The 16,421-nt window shown below is 49.1% G+C and overlaps 1 protein-coding gene across 1 annotated transcript; it reads right to left on the bottom strand.

Annotated features, from left to right (window-relative positions):
- Positions 1 to 1,530: 1,530 nt before the first annotated feature.
- Positions 1,531 to 8,607, bottom strand: LOC144173834 (uncharacterized). The gene is made up of 2 exons (XM_077702100.1): positions 7,381 to 8,607; positions 1,531 to 4,625 (listed from the first exon to the last, which is right to left on the bottom strand). The coding sequence occupies exon 1, from the start codon at positions 8,576 to 8,578 to the stop codon at positions 7,694 to 7,696; it is 885 nt and encodes a 294-aa protein (XP_077558226.1). The 5' UTR covers positions 8,579 to 8,607; the 3' UTR covers positions 1,531 to 4,625; positions 7,381 to 7,693.
- Positions 8,608 to 16,421: the final 7,814 nt, after the last annotated feature.

Below are 16,421 nucleotides of genomic sequence, written 5' to 3'. Positions count from 1 at the left end.
ACGCTTAGTGGGTTTCGACTACTAATTTCACGACAATTTGATGCGTCGTCGTACAATGCGTTCCTGTTAGCTGGGCAGCGAAATCTGCGCTCAAAGAGTGCCAATTAAAGAACGCTGGTTAAAAAAACACAAAGCGATTAAATGACTTGAAGCGCACGCCGCCTGCATACCGAATTGATGTCTTGTCCAGTTTAGTGTTTTATTTTTGTACTGTATTTCTTCGCATGTCCTAAATCACCTTTTATATGGACACCATCCTTCCGCTCCGAGTTCTCGAAATTTGCTTCGCGATCCCCAAAATTTCATTGGATCAGTCTCCTACGCATTACGCCGCTGCTTAAGCTACTACCGGGTTAAAGAGCGTGTTTTCGGGCGCTTCGCGTTTCAAACGAATTTGGGGCCTCTGGAGCCGCTGTAAGCACACACGAAAACAAAAAAAAAATTAAAGCTGTTCCACCCAACCTGAAAGCTGTCGGAAGTGCAGAGCAGTGATTCGCCATAATGGGCTGTGGTGCCGTTATCCGCTCACTTCTACCACCCATCACGCTCTTCTCCACCCTTTCTCACTCCTCTCCTGATGAATTAAACTGAGGTTTGTTTTCGAATTTCCGGACTTCGCAGTGTTTGTGCACCCCCTGCCTGATACAGCGCAAGCGGGCGCTTTGTTTTTACTGCGAAGCAGTGTATGTCTCACCCCCCCCCCCCTTGCCAGTTTTCATTCTATTTACAAGGCGGCGGTGCTCCGGGGCTCCTCTTTGCCACTGGCGGACCTTCTTTCACAATGCTTATTCCCCTCGCCACCACCGATGCCTCTTTCACAAGTTGCGCAGTCGCCGTTATCAGATGATTGCGGAGAATCAACAGCAGTGCGAATGGGTGTAAAAACGCTCGAAAGTCACCATCACCGCCGAGAAGGTAGCCGCAGCTGTTGCCGCATTGAAGTCCACGTCGCCCACTAGTTGCGGATCCCTCTCGGTTGAAAGCAACTTGTCCCGTTGGAAGGCCAGCGAGAGCACATAATTCTTTAGCTTGAAAGTCATTCCGAGCGACATAGTCGAGTCGGCGGCCGCTGTTTACCAGCTAGCCATAGTTCTTCCGGCAGAAAAATAATAATAGATCTTAGTCTGGCCGCATATAATGTCTTTCGATCTCTCTCCCTTAACCAGTGTATTTCACGCCTAACTATGCGCCCATCCCCGGTTTCCACTTTAAGCGTGCACGAGTTGGGGTTGGAGAGAGGAGGCATGAACGCAGAGCAGGGCTTAATGCCGTTACCGATGACATACCCGTCGTGGTGGCGGGATACTTAAAAGTGGGAGTCTCATGGCTAAATGCACCCTGTCAGCTGTCCTTCGCAATCGAGCGATTTGGGTCTGGGTTGGTGTGTTGCACATACAATAACATGCCTACGACTGGACTGCGAACGGGACACCCACGTGCGTGCCCGCTAGAATAAAGGTCGAGGACGCATGTCATTCGCTTGGAGGAAGAAGAGCGGAAACTGAAGAAGCGTCAGCCCGAACATCAGCTTGAATGGGCGCAAAAACAACGAGAAGTTGCTGCTGCCGCCGTTGCCGCCTGAAGTTCCGGCTGGTCGAGTACCTGAAAATCCCTCCCGGATGAACAGCAATTGGTGCGCTTGGAACGCCGACGTGGGCCAATATTTATTTTATTTATTTCGTACATACTGAGGACCACACTGTCTCCAAGCAGGGAGGATACATGGTAGATATACATGTGCAAGTAAAACAACTCAACTGCAGCAAGAAATGCAATAACTAAGTAATGCGTGCAGAACATGGCTCGTTTAACGTGTTCCCCTCAGACACTGTCAGAGGGAAAAAAGAACACATAAACGTGTCAGTTCTGGCAAAAAACCGGGTAAGTAAATTAGACTGGAAGTGCTGAGTTGGTCTCGGTGGAAATGACGATAAGTATGGGGATGGGTCTATCGACAGTTTGCGGTTCAGCAACAAAAAAGAAAATCAAGTCGCAAACCACGCCTGCGTGATTCAAGCGTCTGGATGCCATTATCAGACATTAGCTGGGACGGGGAATCGTTGGGCGAGCATTTGGAGTAGATAAATCAAATCGCCTTCCTGTGTATTCTTTCAACTTATTTAATGTTCCCTTTTATGTGCGGGTGCCATACGACACTGGCGTATGGGACCCGTATCACTTGTTCAGCTTGAAGGACTTTCAGAGCGACATATTCGACAGTGTCTTTCACATCTATGCACCCGCTCGTGACCGGTTGCCGGTTTATGCGTGCACGGGGTGGGAGTGGAGGGCAGGCCCACGCAGCTAAAGGTTTCATGTCCATTCTGATGAGATGTCCTCTGTGTTGGCGTGAGGTTCAACGTGGCCGTCAAACAGCCCAATGCGACCGGTTTGGTATCCTCAGTGGTAGAGTGGATTGGGTTGGCGTGTTACACAAACAGTATAGATGCGTACGACGCGGGAGGGAGACCGCTGTACGCTTGTCCATTAAGGTAAAGCTCGGTTCTATCATTCAGAAAACTGGCTAGGAAATATGCTCACTCGTAAATTGCAAACAAGCGGGTTTTGTGTCCTGCACTCCGTGGAGGGCGAGCGGCGTCGCAGGTCATCCGTTTTCATAGGGTGGGAGGGCACTAATTTTTTTTTCGTGCTTGCTTTTCCTTCCGCACGTGCCGGCACTTTGCTGCACAGTTTGGAACGCGCGATGTCTTAATGCGATAGCGTTATTAGGCTAATTTTTCTATTCCCCCGTGGCTCCTAGCCGTCCGCTATCAGCCGTGCTCATCAGGCATCCACGGAAATACGTCACCGCTGCCACCCGGAAGCTACGACTGAGGAAGCAAGATTCGGGGGCTCCGCTAAACCTGTAATGTGGCGCTACGGCAACACAAGTTTGGAAAGGAGGACAATGATACAACGTCGGATACGAAACAAAGTACACGCGTTTTCACCAGTTACCGCGCCTGCGCAGTGAAGTTTGTTCTATGGCCAGTCGGTGGTAGCATGCTCGGAAGACACGGCCTCCAGCCGTGGCCGGAACTTACGTCATCACACACAAGCGGATTTCCACCATAAGATCAAAAATATAAATTTCAGGTAATTCATGCCCCGAAGCTACTCGAGGACTACGAGGCATGCCGTAGTAGAAGACTCCGACAAAATGTTGACCGCTTTTGTATCTTTAACGTGCGCCGAAATACCGACACACTGGCGTTTTTGTTTTCTGCTTCCATCAGAAAAACGACCGCCGAGGCTGGCAAAAAACCGGGTAAGTAAATTAGACTGGGTAAGTCTAATTTACGTTTTTACTGACCAGCGGCCTTGGGTTCAGCAGCGCAACGCCTTACCCACTGAGCCACCGCTTTTTTTTATTTATTGCCATAATTTTACGCAGCACTGGATCCAAACAAAGAAAACACAATAATGATAAAAACTGCTAGCCAAAACCCTGCTAGCAGAAAACGGCTAAAATTGCTTGAGGTCCGTTAGAGTCTCCATCACGGACAGCCACTCCGAAGGGTCAGGTTGAGCCCTCCAGACTTCGATCATAATTCGCATAGAATCAGCAAAATACTCTTTCGAGCGTTTAGCATCAACGTCACGATGACGAATCGCCATGCGCGACTTCCAAATGCCGTGCAGGGCCAGGACCATGACGAGGTCGTATGGTACCCCATTGTCACTCTCAATGGGTAGGAACCTGATCCCATGTGCGTCCAGAGGGAAGTCCTTCTTCAAGGTCCGCTGAAGCACGTCCCAGAAAAAGACTCCGTCCCAACACTCGAGGAACACATGTTCTACTGTCTCGGGTTTTTTACACGGGTAGCAGTCAACCCCCCATGGAAGGTACAAGCCCTTTTCTTTCTGCCACGTTTTTACTGGAAGCACACCCACGTGAAGTTTAAAAAAAGACTTCACCCAAGGCGGCACTACCGTACGTTTTACACGTTTTAGCACGTCCTGCCCAGGCCCTGCACGATACATTGTCCTGTACAACGGCACAGGTAGCACAAAGTCAACCAAATCACGGTACAACTTTTTCCGCGTAACGCTTGATAGGTACTCTAAACTGAAACGTGCACGCAAAAACTGGGTCGCTTGAACCACTTCACGGAAGTAGCCCTTGATTGATTGATGATTGTGGGGTTTAACGCGCCGACGCAACGCAGGCGATGAGGCGCGCCGTAGTGGAGGGCTCCGGATTAATTTTGACCACCTGGGGATCTTTATCGTGCGCCGAAATCTCGTACACACGGGCGTTTTTGCTTTTCGCCTCCATCAGAAAAGCGGCCGCCGCGGCCGGGAATCGAACCCGCGACCTCGTGCTCAGCGAAGTAGCCCTTGATTGCTCCCACAGAAATATGTGCAGATGTAACAACAAATTCAGGCAATGCCCTGGATAACTTCAGCTGACAAACAGTGCGCAAGAAAGGATCGTTCACATCACGAAAGAACAAAAAGAGATTGGCGAATTGCCGCAAAAACAAATGGGACAAAGAAAGGCCCCCCTCACGCACGCGCCGGAAGAGGTTCGTGCGGCTTGTTCTTTCCCAGGCCGATTCCCAGATAAGTACTGCGAACACCCGGTGCAAGACCTGTACATTCGCCCGCGAACAATGCAGCACCTGAAGCACATACCATATTTTGCTGATTATAAAGACGTTGCACGCTGATGCCCGTGCGAACATGTACAGGCCAGTGCCTTTCCATTTCTCTGCTTTTTCGCGTAGTTCAGCAGTCTGTCTGCGTCAATAGGGGTCTGTATCTTCATAATATTCTAGGGGCACTCCCAAGTGCTTAGCTGGCGTCGTCTGCCAGCTGATACATTCGAACACACTTGGCGTACAATCCCAGTCCCCGTGCCAGAACCCCAAGCTTTTTGTCCAGTTGACTCCACTGGCACTATATTTACAAAACCTTTTTAAGATGTTTACAGCAACACTTATGCTGCTCCTGTCGACGCAAAAAATGGCTATGTCGTCAGCATAGGCGAGCACTCGTACTTCAGAGGACTTTAACCGAAAACCGTTGATTCTCTCACTTCTTGTGATACTTAAACAAAGGGCTTCAATGTACAAACAAAAAAGCAACGGTGACAATGGACAACCCTGACGCACAGCTCGTTGAACTTGAATGGGTTTGCTTAGCGTTTTGTTTAGAACAAGGTGAGTACACGCCATGCGCACTCCCTCGCGAACAACAGAACCTACGTTCACATGCTGTAGCATATCTACAAGAAGCTCATGCGATACCTGGTCATATGCTTTTGCCAGGTCTACCTGTAGCATGGCCAAAGCACCCTGCATACTGTCACAGCATTCGAGAACACTTCTGGCAGTATGAGTATTTGTCACTATCGACCGCCCCTTTATTCCGCACGTTTGGTGCGGTCCCACAATATCTTTTATTACAGTCTGCAAACGACTAGCTAATATTTTCATTAACACCTTGTAATCAACGTTTGTCAAACTGAATGGGCAATACGCAGAGATATGCCTCAGTTTGTTTTCATTCTCTGATTTGGGTATAAACACTGTATGTGACACAAGAATGGAAGGTGGTAGCACTCCTGTTTTGTACGACTCGGCGTAGACGCTCCGTAAAACAGGGCTAATGTCATCCTTAAACTTTTTATAAAAAGATGCGGTCAGTCCATCAGGACCCGGCGTCTTCCCTGGGCTCAGCTCGTCAATAGCCCTCCTTACTTCGTCGACTGTAATATCACTTTCTGTGCTTGCTGTTTTTTCTTCGCTCAGGCATGGCAACAAACACACAAACTCGTTTTCAAACTGCACTGCATCAATAGACTGACGAGCAAACAACTTCTCATAGTAGTCACAGAAGCTACGTTCGATGCTTGCACAGTGCGTCATCATGTTCGATTTCCACTATCATGTTTTTATGTGCATATCTTTTCTCAGAGCTGAGCGCCCGTTTGGCCCGCGCTTCACCAAGCAGGAACCGTTCAGCTCTCACGCGTACAAGCGCACCATGATACTTCTTATCTAATTCCTCGAGCTGCAACTTCAGTGTTGGAATATCACCCTCGAACGTCCCGGGCGACTTGTATTCTTCCTTGACACAAACATCAAGGCTACTTCGAAGCAGAGCTTCTTTACATTTGCCCTCCTTGCTAAGTGCGCCCGATCTTTCCAGGGCTTTCATTTTTATCTCTTGTTTGAAAAGCTCCCATTTAAAGATAACGTTTGTGTCGCCTTCGCCGCTAAAAATATTTTGTCCACATGTGGTAACTGCCTCTACGAATACTTCGTCTTCGAGTAACATATTCATTTTCCACAGGCCCCAACAAAAGGCCTTTCGCCGCTTTGCGATCCTACCTAACGTTAACGATACCAGGCAGTGATCGCTAAACAAAACAGAAGTCACTTTATAATTTTCACACTGCGGCAGAATATCTATAGATAAATACACCCTACCTAGACGCGCGTGGCTATTGCCTTGGAAGTGTGTATAGCAAACTGAACCAGCATTACTCATGCTATCACCTACATCTTCCAGTGCAAATTCGGCGACTATATCGCTTAGTACCACCGTACTTCCATCCCTAAAAGTGGACTAGCTACTTTTTTCGCGTGCGGAACACACGCAATTAAAGTCACCCATTAAAATAACTAGCCTTTCTGTATTACACCACTTACGGATTTCCTCAAAAAACCGTTTCCTTTCTGCGACTTTGGTGGGGGCGTATACACAAATAACGCGCCATTCGTTTGAACTAAACTCCAAGTCACACACGACAAACCGTCCTGACTCCGACGGGGTGACGGTCTTTGGTGTCGCCCCTACACTTCGCCGTATTAGGAGCGCACAACCCCCAGATAAACCCACCGCGTGCGAGACACAGACGTCGTAGCACGACATAAATGGCCGCACCATACGGTCCGTCTGATCCTCCCTCTCAATCTTCGTCTCTTGCAAAGCAACTATATCTAGATCCTCATCTGTCATAAGACGGTACAACTGGTTTTGACGCCTTCTATCAGCAAGCCCCCTGACATTAAGCGTGGCTATGCGCATAGGCTTGCCTTGATAAACCATGTTATATGACGGACCAGACTTCTCGCGCAACAATTACATTCAACCCACCAAAAAAATACATCTTGCACACTCTGAACATTCCATACACACCCCCCAAAACCCCCCAAACCACACTATAACCTCTAAGGGCTTCAAAGACCCTGCAATAAACGCTAACCCCTCCCCTCCCCTCTCACCCCCCTGTACAACATTATGGACTCCAGAAACTTCAGGGGCACGACAAAAATACTCCCGCGACACAACTGCCCAGTTCCAATTAGTTCGTTGGCACTTCGAAGAAACAGCAAAAACCAAAACAGAGAGCCAAAGGATGCCGACTACCTTTTCAAGCGACGTGCTAAGTGGGCGTAGCCGGTGGCTTCGTTCGGTCTGGGGGAACGCTGGTCTTCGGTTTAGAGCCCGGACGTCTCACTGTAACCGCCTTGGTAGGCGGCTCGTCGCCGCTGGGAAGTTCATCACCCTGCCCGGTGTCATTGCTTTCGCGCTGCCGCTTTGTGGCGGCACCATTTAGGTCCATGTCTGCGACGTCCACTGCGGGAGCCGACGCCGCGGTCTTCCCTTGGCTCGCCGTTCGGGTACCGCTGGCCTCGTTCGATGCCGCAAGTAGGGTAGGCGTCTTCGGCTGGTCCGGATTCTACTTTTCAGAAGCTCGCTGACCAGCCTCGGCCTCAACCCGTCCCGCCATTGTCGGCTCCTTCAACGCCTCGTCGATGACTCCTGCCGTCTCCTCCGCATCTGCCTCGTCCATGAGGTGTTCGCGGAGGACAACTTCCCTCGTTGGACCGGTGACGCTAGCGTACGACTTGACGCATGTGCTCGCGTCATGCCCGAAGCGACGACACGAGGAAGACTTCGGCACCTTACAGTCGCGCCTGACATGTCCCTTGAGGTTGCAGCGTAAACACTGCGGGGCCCGTCCTGCGACGACGACGAGGGCCTTGTCGCCCGCCACACGAAGTTCGTGCGGCAGGTCGTCAATGGTCACGCCAGTCTTCAGTTTGAGGGTCACCGAACGCAGCGTCGAGCCTTTGTCCTGAATGACTTCAACGCGCCACCGCTCCTTACGCACCTCGCCAACACGCCCGTAGGGTGCCAGCGCAGCGCGAACGACGTCGTCCGGCACGTTGTAGAGCAGCCAGTGCAGCTTTAGCCGCACTTCCTGGTTCGTAGGATCGATGACGATGCAGCGCCGGTCCTTTACCTTGACATCGTTCATGGCCAGGATTTCCTTGACGCCGTCCGCTGATTTGAACGTCGCGGCCCAGACGTGATTCATCTGATATGCCCCCAATGCCAGAACATCGGGGAGCAGTGCCAGACGAGCCAGGGTATCTCGAAAATCCTCGACCCGGTACGGGCGTGCACGCATGTCGGCATGAAAGAAAATCGTGTTTAACACCGACTGGCCTGTTCGAAACTGGGGCAGAACAACTTGATAGTCTTCGGAATCCTGAGCAGTGATCCTGTTACCGCGGGCCGAAAGGCCCGCCGAAGCCGCTCTTTGGGCGGAGCTCGACATTCTGCGTCCGTACGCAAGCGCAGCCGGAAGCAGAATCTCCCACTGAGCCACCGCGCTGTGTTTTCCACGGGGCGTACGCCGGCGCCAACAGTGGGCGACCTAACTAAAACAGGCCACAAAGGATTAACGCCGTTCTCTCAGAAATCAAGCATGGCATAGATTATAAGCCGGAAATAGTTAAAATAAAGCCCACTGTATAGACTCTAATCACATAAGTTTTCAAAATACTTTTCAATATTCCCACAGTTATGTCTGCGCTGAAAGCTCGGTTTGATAAACGACAGATGGCGCCATGCGGTCAAGTTAAAATTTACCCTGAAAATAGGTACGAATATTCTCCCAGGTAACAGCCACGTAAGAATGCTCGGCGGGGTTCTCGACAAGCCGGTAGTTCCCAACTCACTATCACCAAAAACAGAAAATCTTTAACCAATTATTGCCCACAAGGAAAACGCCCAACCAAGAAAGCGCAAGAAAAAGAAAAGAAACGACAAGACTCATGCTAACACTGATCATGACCAGAATATTGCATAGCCTGCCGTACCGCAAATTTGCCCGCACCAAAGAAAGTGAAAGAAACACCGACATTAGGACAGCATATATAGCAGTTCTCACCCTCGCAATTTTGACCATCAGATGAACTAGCAAGGCGTGAACCACCAGGGTAACAGAATGAACATGCATAGACAGGTCTAGAAGAAGGGGACAGCCATTTACTCGATGGAGGGATAAAATAACAGCATTCAGAGCAAAGAATAGATTCCGAAAGCGCAGGGCAATCACGGGTGAAGATCAATTATGGCGACTCCACGCTGCAGTCGCCATAAATGGGGTGTTGGTGACAATGACGATGAATAGGGCCTTAATTTGTGTCTTCCTAACGCATTTCGAGAAATCGGAGAAACAATGCACTTTACTAGCACCAAGCAAGTGGATGTAAACACAAAATCGGGAGGGGCCATCACACCTCGTTTGAAAAGAAACAGGCACCCCCAAACAGAAAAGAAAAGATAGGCACCCCCACCCCTTTGAAAGGAAACCACTGCACGCCATGATAGACATGGCATCGCTCCATCGACCGCGCATAAAAAGTCTCCTCAACCAAAAATATGGGTACAATCCTACACAAGAAGGAGCGGTATGGCAGGCTCAAGATCATTCGGGGAAAGTTTTAATATCATGAGACCACAGTATGCACCGACTCCGGGATGTACGAAAGCACAATGCCCCAATTGTCTTAGTTGACTACTCTCGCAATCTTTGTGACTGCATGACCTTCCAACATACGCATCAACTAGTATGAAATAAAGTATCAAATAACAGCATAATATAATTACAGGCTCACAAAGGACATTATAGAGTTTTCAGAGGCAGAATATCAAGTGCTTCGGTAAGACATCCGCATCCATAATGCGAAAGTTAATGTCGCCTGGAACGGTGGATCCAATGGTCTGAAAGCGAATGACGCACTATGCTAGAGGCCCACGAGCTGACATGCCGTGCTCCTTGTGAAAACGACTACCACACTGCCCTTTTCGGAAAACGTTAATAAGGAATCCTCATCCTATTCCTAGGAACACAATCTTTCTCCTTGCTAACGAGGTCTCAATGCCGAAGAATCACATAATCTGTGTACTAAAAACCAACACAGGACAGGAATGACTGTAGGATTTTTTTTGCCATTGCAGAAAAACAAATTAAAAGCAATAAGAATGTTGGATGAAACAGTCAATGCTCATTTACAAGGAACATTTTGCGAAACTGCTGGCTGCGTTAAGCATAAATCAGTTATGTGGATGCGTTACTGGAATAGGGAATGGATTAGCTACTCTCCAATTTTCGCACTCAAAAAACACTTTGTGGCTAAAACTTCAGCATTCACTTACAGGCTTCAGAAATACAAATGACACCACCCAATTTATTTTCTTCCATCGGCTCCAATAAATATGCTTGCCGTGGTTTTGTGTTGTGAAATGGTGCTTGAACGTGTGGAACAGCAGCTACTACACACTCTTGGGTGACGGAGCAGGGGCAGCAGCAGAGTGACTGCGATCCCGAGGATGCTGCAGCGGTTATATGATATTTTATTTCCTTAAAGACCCCACGAGGGCGTATTACAGAAGGGGCGCATGTAAAGAACATTTGCCACATAAGGGGTTGAAATCGGGACATCAAGGAAATGTGCTACATAGGGGGCGGGTATACAAGGTATAAAAACATTGCCACATAAGGGGCGACTATAGTGGGTATAAGAACATTGCCATAAGGGCTCACTGACAGGGATGACTGGTTACATTTTTAATCAAGGTTGACGGGCAGGCGATTGTGACGACGTGGTTTGGGGGGTGTTTCCAGTCCTTCGCTGCACGGGGAAAGAAGGCAGCAGTTGTAGCGCGGTAATGGAAAATTTGGAGGGGGTGGCTGGTGCGGTGCGAAATGCATGGCGTATGGCGGACGGTTGAGGAGCGAATGAAACAGAGAAAGGGTGGCTATGAGCGTCGAAGGGAAAGTGGCTGTAATACAGATTGGGCTTTCAAGGATGAAACTTATGTCATAAGAATATAACGAATATATGAATCGGGCAGAGCAATTTTGAATTGACTCGAGGTCATTGATTAAGTAAGTTTGAAGTGGGCTCCATATAGCTGACGCGTATTCCAGTTTTGACCTAATGAGGGATGTGTATGCGAGACGTTTTACGTGCTGTGGTGCGCAACTGAGATGACGCTTCACGAAACCCAATATTTGTTTGCAGACGGGATAACATTTGTAACATACGCATTCCAAGTTAGATCGGTAGACAGTGTGACACCTAGATTTTTGAAACACTGCACTATTTCTAGAGGGGCGTTAGTCAATTGGCATGGAAATAGGAAAGGGTTTTCGCGGCGAGTGAATGTGACAACTTTACATTTGTTGGGGTTAAGCTTGAGAAGCCAATTGCTGCACCATTCTTGAATGTTATTCAGATCGTCTTGTAGGGTTAGTTGATCGGAAGCATTAGCTATCGTACGGTAAATCACAATCGTCGGCGAACACGCGGATTTTGCAGGACACGGTTAGGGGCAGGTCATTTGTGTAGATGAGAAACAACAGGGGGCCGAGGGCTCACCCTTGCGGTTGTCCTGACATTACCTCGAGAGGTTCAACCCCCCAACACGATCTGAATAACATTCAAGAATGGTGTGACAATTGGCTAGTCGTGATGTGTGCTCAGACTGCATCCACGGCCACCACTTTAACACTGCAAGGAGACAGGGCAAAGCGTAGGCAAAGAAATGACACTAGTCAGGTCAGCATGTAGAGAAGTTTACATGCCATGCTAGCACACGAATGAGCATGCTTATTAAACAGAAAAACACAACCTCTGAAAAGGTTGCTGGCTCTATGTCAGACAGCCACTCCTGCTGAACCAATTGGAAAACAAAAACAGAGACACTAACTACACAAAAAATCTAGAAACTTACTCGACTGCACTTACAAAACACATACTCAAACTAAAAGGTTCGTACGCACAATTGAAGACTCGAACACAGATAAAGACCGACGCAAATCAAATCAAAACATCTCGCGAGACAATTCCCTCGACGGACTTCGGCCGTACGAACGCATACCAACTTGATGTTGCGACAATATGCCATGCTAGAAAGAAAAAAATCCGCCAGGCCCCAGCCGCAACAAGTCCCCACGGATTCCAGGTCTGCGGTACGAAGCTGCTTGAAAAGTGAAAAAGCAACTAGAAACCGCGTCGAGAACAAGGTACAAAGCAAGCTTGTACCTCTCAATTAAGGAACCAAGATAGCGAGAATGTAGTTTTAACATAATTAATACCGACCTCGACAGATCTTCAGTTTTCTCATTGAAAACATTTTTCTATAATCATATGCCCAGGCAGCTAGTGGTCTAGTCCGTCTCGCTGGCCTCCTGCCTACCTAATGTGTGCTGCGTTCCCTTCGTTTGCATTCAGGCTAAGCAACCAGCTTGTTTGCGAAACATTCAAGACTGGCACTATTAACAGCAAGTGCCAACGAATTCCAGCAGTCATGAGAAGCTGCGTTAAATTTACGATGATCGTGCAAGACCTCGCGACAACAGTCTCGGGGCAGGATAACTAAGAAGGAATCGTAGAGGTGTTTAAATCATTGAATCGTAACACACTGAAACTACTCACCATCTCGCATCCCTGGCGATCGGTTGGTTAACCCGCCACTGCCTCTGCTGAAAACGACGACCGAACATATATATACGCTACAGCGAACTCTCTGCATTCGCGAAACGACTGAAAGCCGTCATTGCAGGCACGCCGGACGACAAAGAAAAGAAAGGAAAACGCACGCAAGAAAGCGCACAGATCACCCCTTAGCAGCAGTCTGGTAGCGAGCGTAGACAGCCCATGACGTCACGTTGTTTTGTTTGTGTTCTCTTTGGAATGTCCAGCGGTGAAGCTCTCGTATATGACACAACCAGCTGTGTGATGCTCGTGTGCCTCCTAGTTTGAACGCCGAAAAGACTGCTCGGGACTCTTGAAAGTTACTGAGAATCTCTTCTGGCTGCAGTTTTTCCGCCCTTGCCAAAATGGCTCTAGAAAGCGCCACCAGATGACAGCTGGTGCTATGTGCTTTGGCTTCTACGTATAAGCGCCGTACATCCGAATTTCCAGGGCTGCGCCCACTAACATTCAAAATATGCTTCGTTATAACGATTATAGTTTGCCAAACTAAACCATGAAAATTCGCGGGGACCATGAGCTCTATACAGAGAAGGTACGTCTTCATTTAGCACAGCTGTTGCATTCAAAGAAATAGCCTTTCTCTGTTGTCGGAGGCGCTCGCGTGGCTTGCTTCGATCGGACGTACCTCGCAAAGCTCCGCCAACTTTTCGAGTGTTAGCTGAAACTCCCTCCCAGAGCTCTTAAAACCAGTGCCCATCGACGTCGGAAGATGTAAGGAACGGCTGGACATCAGTTTTCTGGACTTTCCTGCGTTTTCCTGGACGCAATTTCCGTTTTTTGTGGACCACTCAGAATTAGGCCTAACAGCCAGGCCTACCCGCGACCAGCCACCTGCCCCACGCCTGCAGCCGCGGCCATGGAGGTCGGAGTGCAAGGGGAGGATATCGACCCGTCCGAACTCAGCCAAGACGGCTGGGAAGTAATACGACAACGGCAACGCGCCTATCAGCATGCCAAAGGTGAGTCTACTCGAATTCCCCCAACAAGCAAGGCATCCGGCCGCAACGGTGCCCGGAACCGACCTGCCCGCCGTGGCCCGCCGGCATCACCGCTCCCCGAGGAGGACATTAAGATCATCCTACGCCCAATAGGAGGACTCGACTTCGGATCAGTGCCCCAGGCCACACTGACCGATGCTATCTTCCAACAAGCATGCATTGCCCAAAACAAGGTCGATCAGATACGGGTTCACCGAACGCCTAACTACTTGCTAATCAGCACCCCCGCTGAGGAGAGGGCTCAAAAATACGCCTCAATTCAATCCCTAAGCATCAAAGATCGACTATACGAGATTGCCGCGCACGTCTCAGCCCCAGCCAACACTGCCGCTGGAGTCATATTCAATATCCCCGAAGACGACTCTCCTAAAAACGCAGCGTCACACAGCGTCACGATTTTCCGCAGCGTCACAAACTACAACCCCGACCTGCAAATCTTGTCAGCAAAACGCCTCGGAACCTCCAGCATGGCACAGGTTCTATTCAATGGCACCCGAGTCCCTTTCTGGATCAGGTACAGAGCAGTGACTTACCGGTGCAAGCCCTTTAAACGCAAGACGGAAGCCTGCACAGCTTGCTGGCAACCCGGTCATCGACAAGACGTCTGCGCTAATGCAAGGCCACCGCCAAGGTGCAACACCTGCGGGACACCCAACGCCGCTGCAGACCATACATGCCTCCCGAAGTGCATCGTGTGTGATGGCCCACACCTCACTGGATCAGCGGACTGCCCGCGACGATTTCAACCCCGCGGGAAGCCCCAGACCTACGCCCAGGCGGCCATTGCCGGCCACGACCAGCACGACGCCAACACCACCCAACAAGAACGCCCCAAGAGGACTGAGTGCAATCAAACAAAAGAAACCGGAAGCACGTGTAACCGGAAACAGGAGAGCTGGCCACAACAGAAGAAAGCACTAAATGTACGATCCTCGAACAAGCAGCCGGTCAGCGACAAGGTGAGCAGCCCCAGTGCCTCCTCTCACTGCTCACGCCAAAGAGCTCAAATATCCGCCCCCTCCATCCAAAGCTAGTCAAGGAGCTAGCTAACATAAAAGTGGAGTTAGCACTTCTTGACACGAAAAGTACACGCTGCAACAAGAAAATAACGTGCTAAAATCGCAGCTTGAAAACCGCCCCAAGGAAGACTCCGATAGTAACCCCCCTGCCTCCAAGCGTAGAGCTGTAGATGACTCCCCAGAAAATAGGGCAGAGGAACCTATGGAAGATGACGAGGAAGATAACAGAATTACCATCCTAAGAAAGAAAGACCTTTCACGAGCAAAAGAACAAATTACAGTCCAACATGACCGCCATGCAGGCTAGCATAGAAGCTCTCCGAAATGAGTTGCACACGTTCATAAGTAACGTCATGCAAAATATAAACACCCCCACAGGGCTCGTCCCCCAAACAGGACTTCAAACAGGACTTCAACATGGATCCGCAACCCAATTATAAAATCCACGCAGTTATAATCTGGCAATGGAACTGTAGAGGATTCGCGAAGAAAAGGTGCAATCTCCAGTTACTCGTTCAATCAGTCGAAATTCCCCCAGATGTAATCGCCCTTCAAGAGGCGGGCAAAGCGGTCAAACTGCCAGGCTATCAAGCCTTTCAAAGCGATAGCGATCACAAAACAGCACTACTTATTCAGTGTAATATCCCGCCAGCAGGACTCAATTCGACAGCGTAGAAATATCTCACGATTTCATAACGATTCTGCCCACCAAAAGAGGAGCCACAAAGCTCTTCATTCTAAGCGTGTACACTAATCCCAAAGCGTAACACCATAGATTTAACCTTCTATTCTCGCTAGCCAGACGAGAGACGGGTCCCCACGCATTGGGTGTGCTAGGAGACTTCAGCGAACCACATAGAGCACGGGGATACTCCAAATGCACGAAAAAAGGCAACGACATCTGGGATCAGGCGCCAATTCATCACTTTAAAATAGAAACAGAACCAAATACTCCAAACAGGATAGGTAACGGCGTACAGAAAGGCTCCACCCCAGACCTCACTTTCACTCTACACGTCAAACAGGTCGGGTGGAAAACCACAGATGAATCATTTGGAAGCCACCATTTTATTATACAGATAGACCTTGAGCCCACTCACGCCATCAAGAAAACTCATCAACAACAACACCTCACCGATTGGTACGAGTTCAGAAATGTCAGAGAATCACGGCGGGACGAACAAAACACACAAAACCCTCCGGACCTCCACAACTGTGTCAAGCAACTTGTTAAGGACGTGAAATCAGTCACTCAAACGACAGACCCTGAAATTCCCGCGAAAACAGCGGACACGCACCTTCAACACCAATGGGAAGCATTCAAAAGCGTTCAAAAAAGATGGAGAAAAAATAAAAAAATCGAAAACTACGCCGAAAACTCGCTGATTAGAGAATCCGCCATCCAAAAACACACTCTTCAACTCTCACAGAAGCAATGGGACGAAATTTCGACCGAATGCAAGGTAATCTGGGGATGAAACGTACCTGGCAACTACTCAAACACCTTTTGGACCCCAGCAAGTCGAAAACAAACGAGGCCCACCGACTCACTCACATCATACAAAACTTCAGTGGCTCTGACACAGACCTTATTA

Source organism: Haemaphysalis longicornis, unplaced genomic scaffold, assembly GCF_048455015.1.
Source record: "Haemaphysalis longicornis isolate Haplotype H1 unplaced genomic scaffold, Haemaphysalis longicornis Haplotype H1 scaffold_1, whole genome shotgun sequence".
Taxonomy (NCBI): domain Eukaryota; kingdom Metazoa; phylum Arthropoda; class Arachnida; order Ixodida; family Ixodidae; genus Haemaphysalis; species Haemaphysalis longicornis.
Note: the sequence above shows the minus strand (reverse complement) of the source record. Positions and strands in the feature narration are given on the sequence as shown.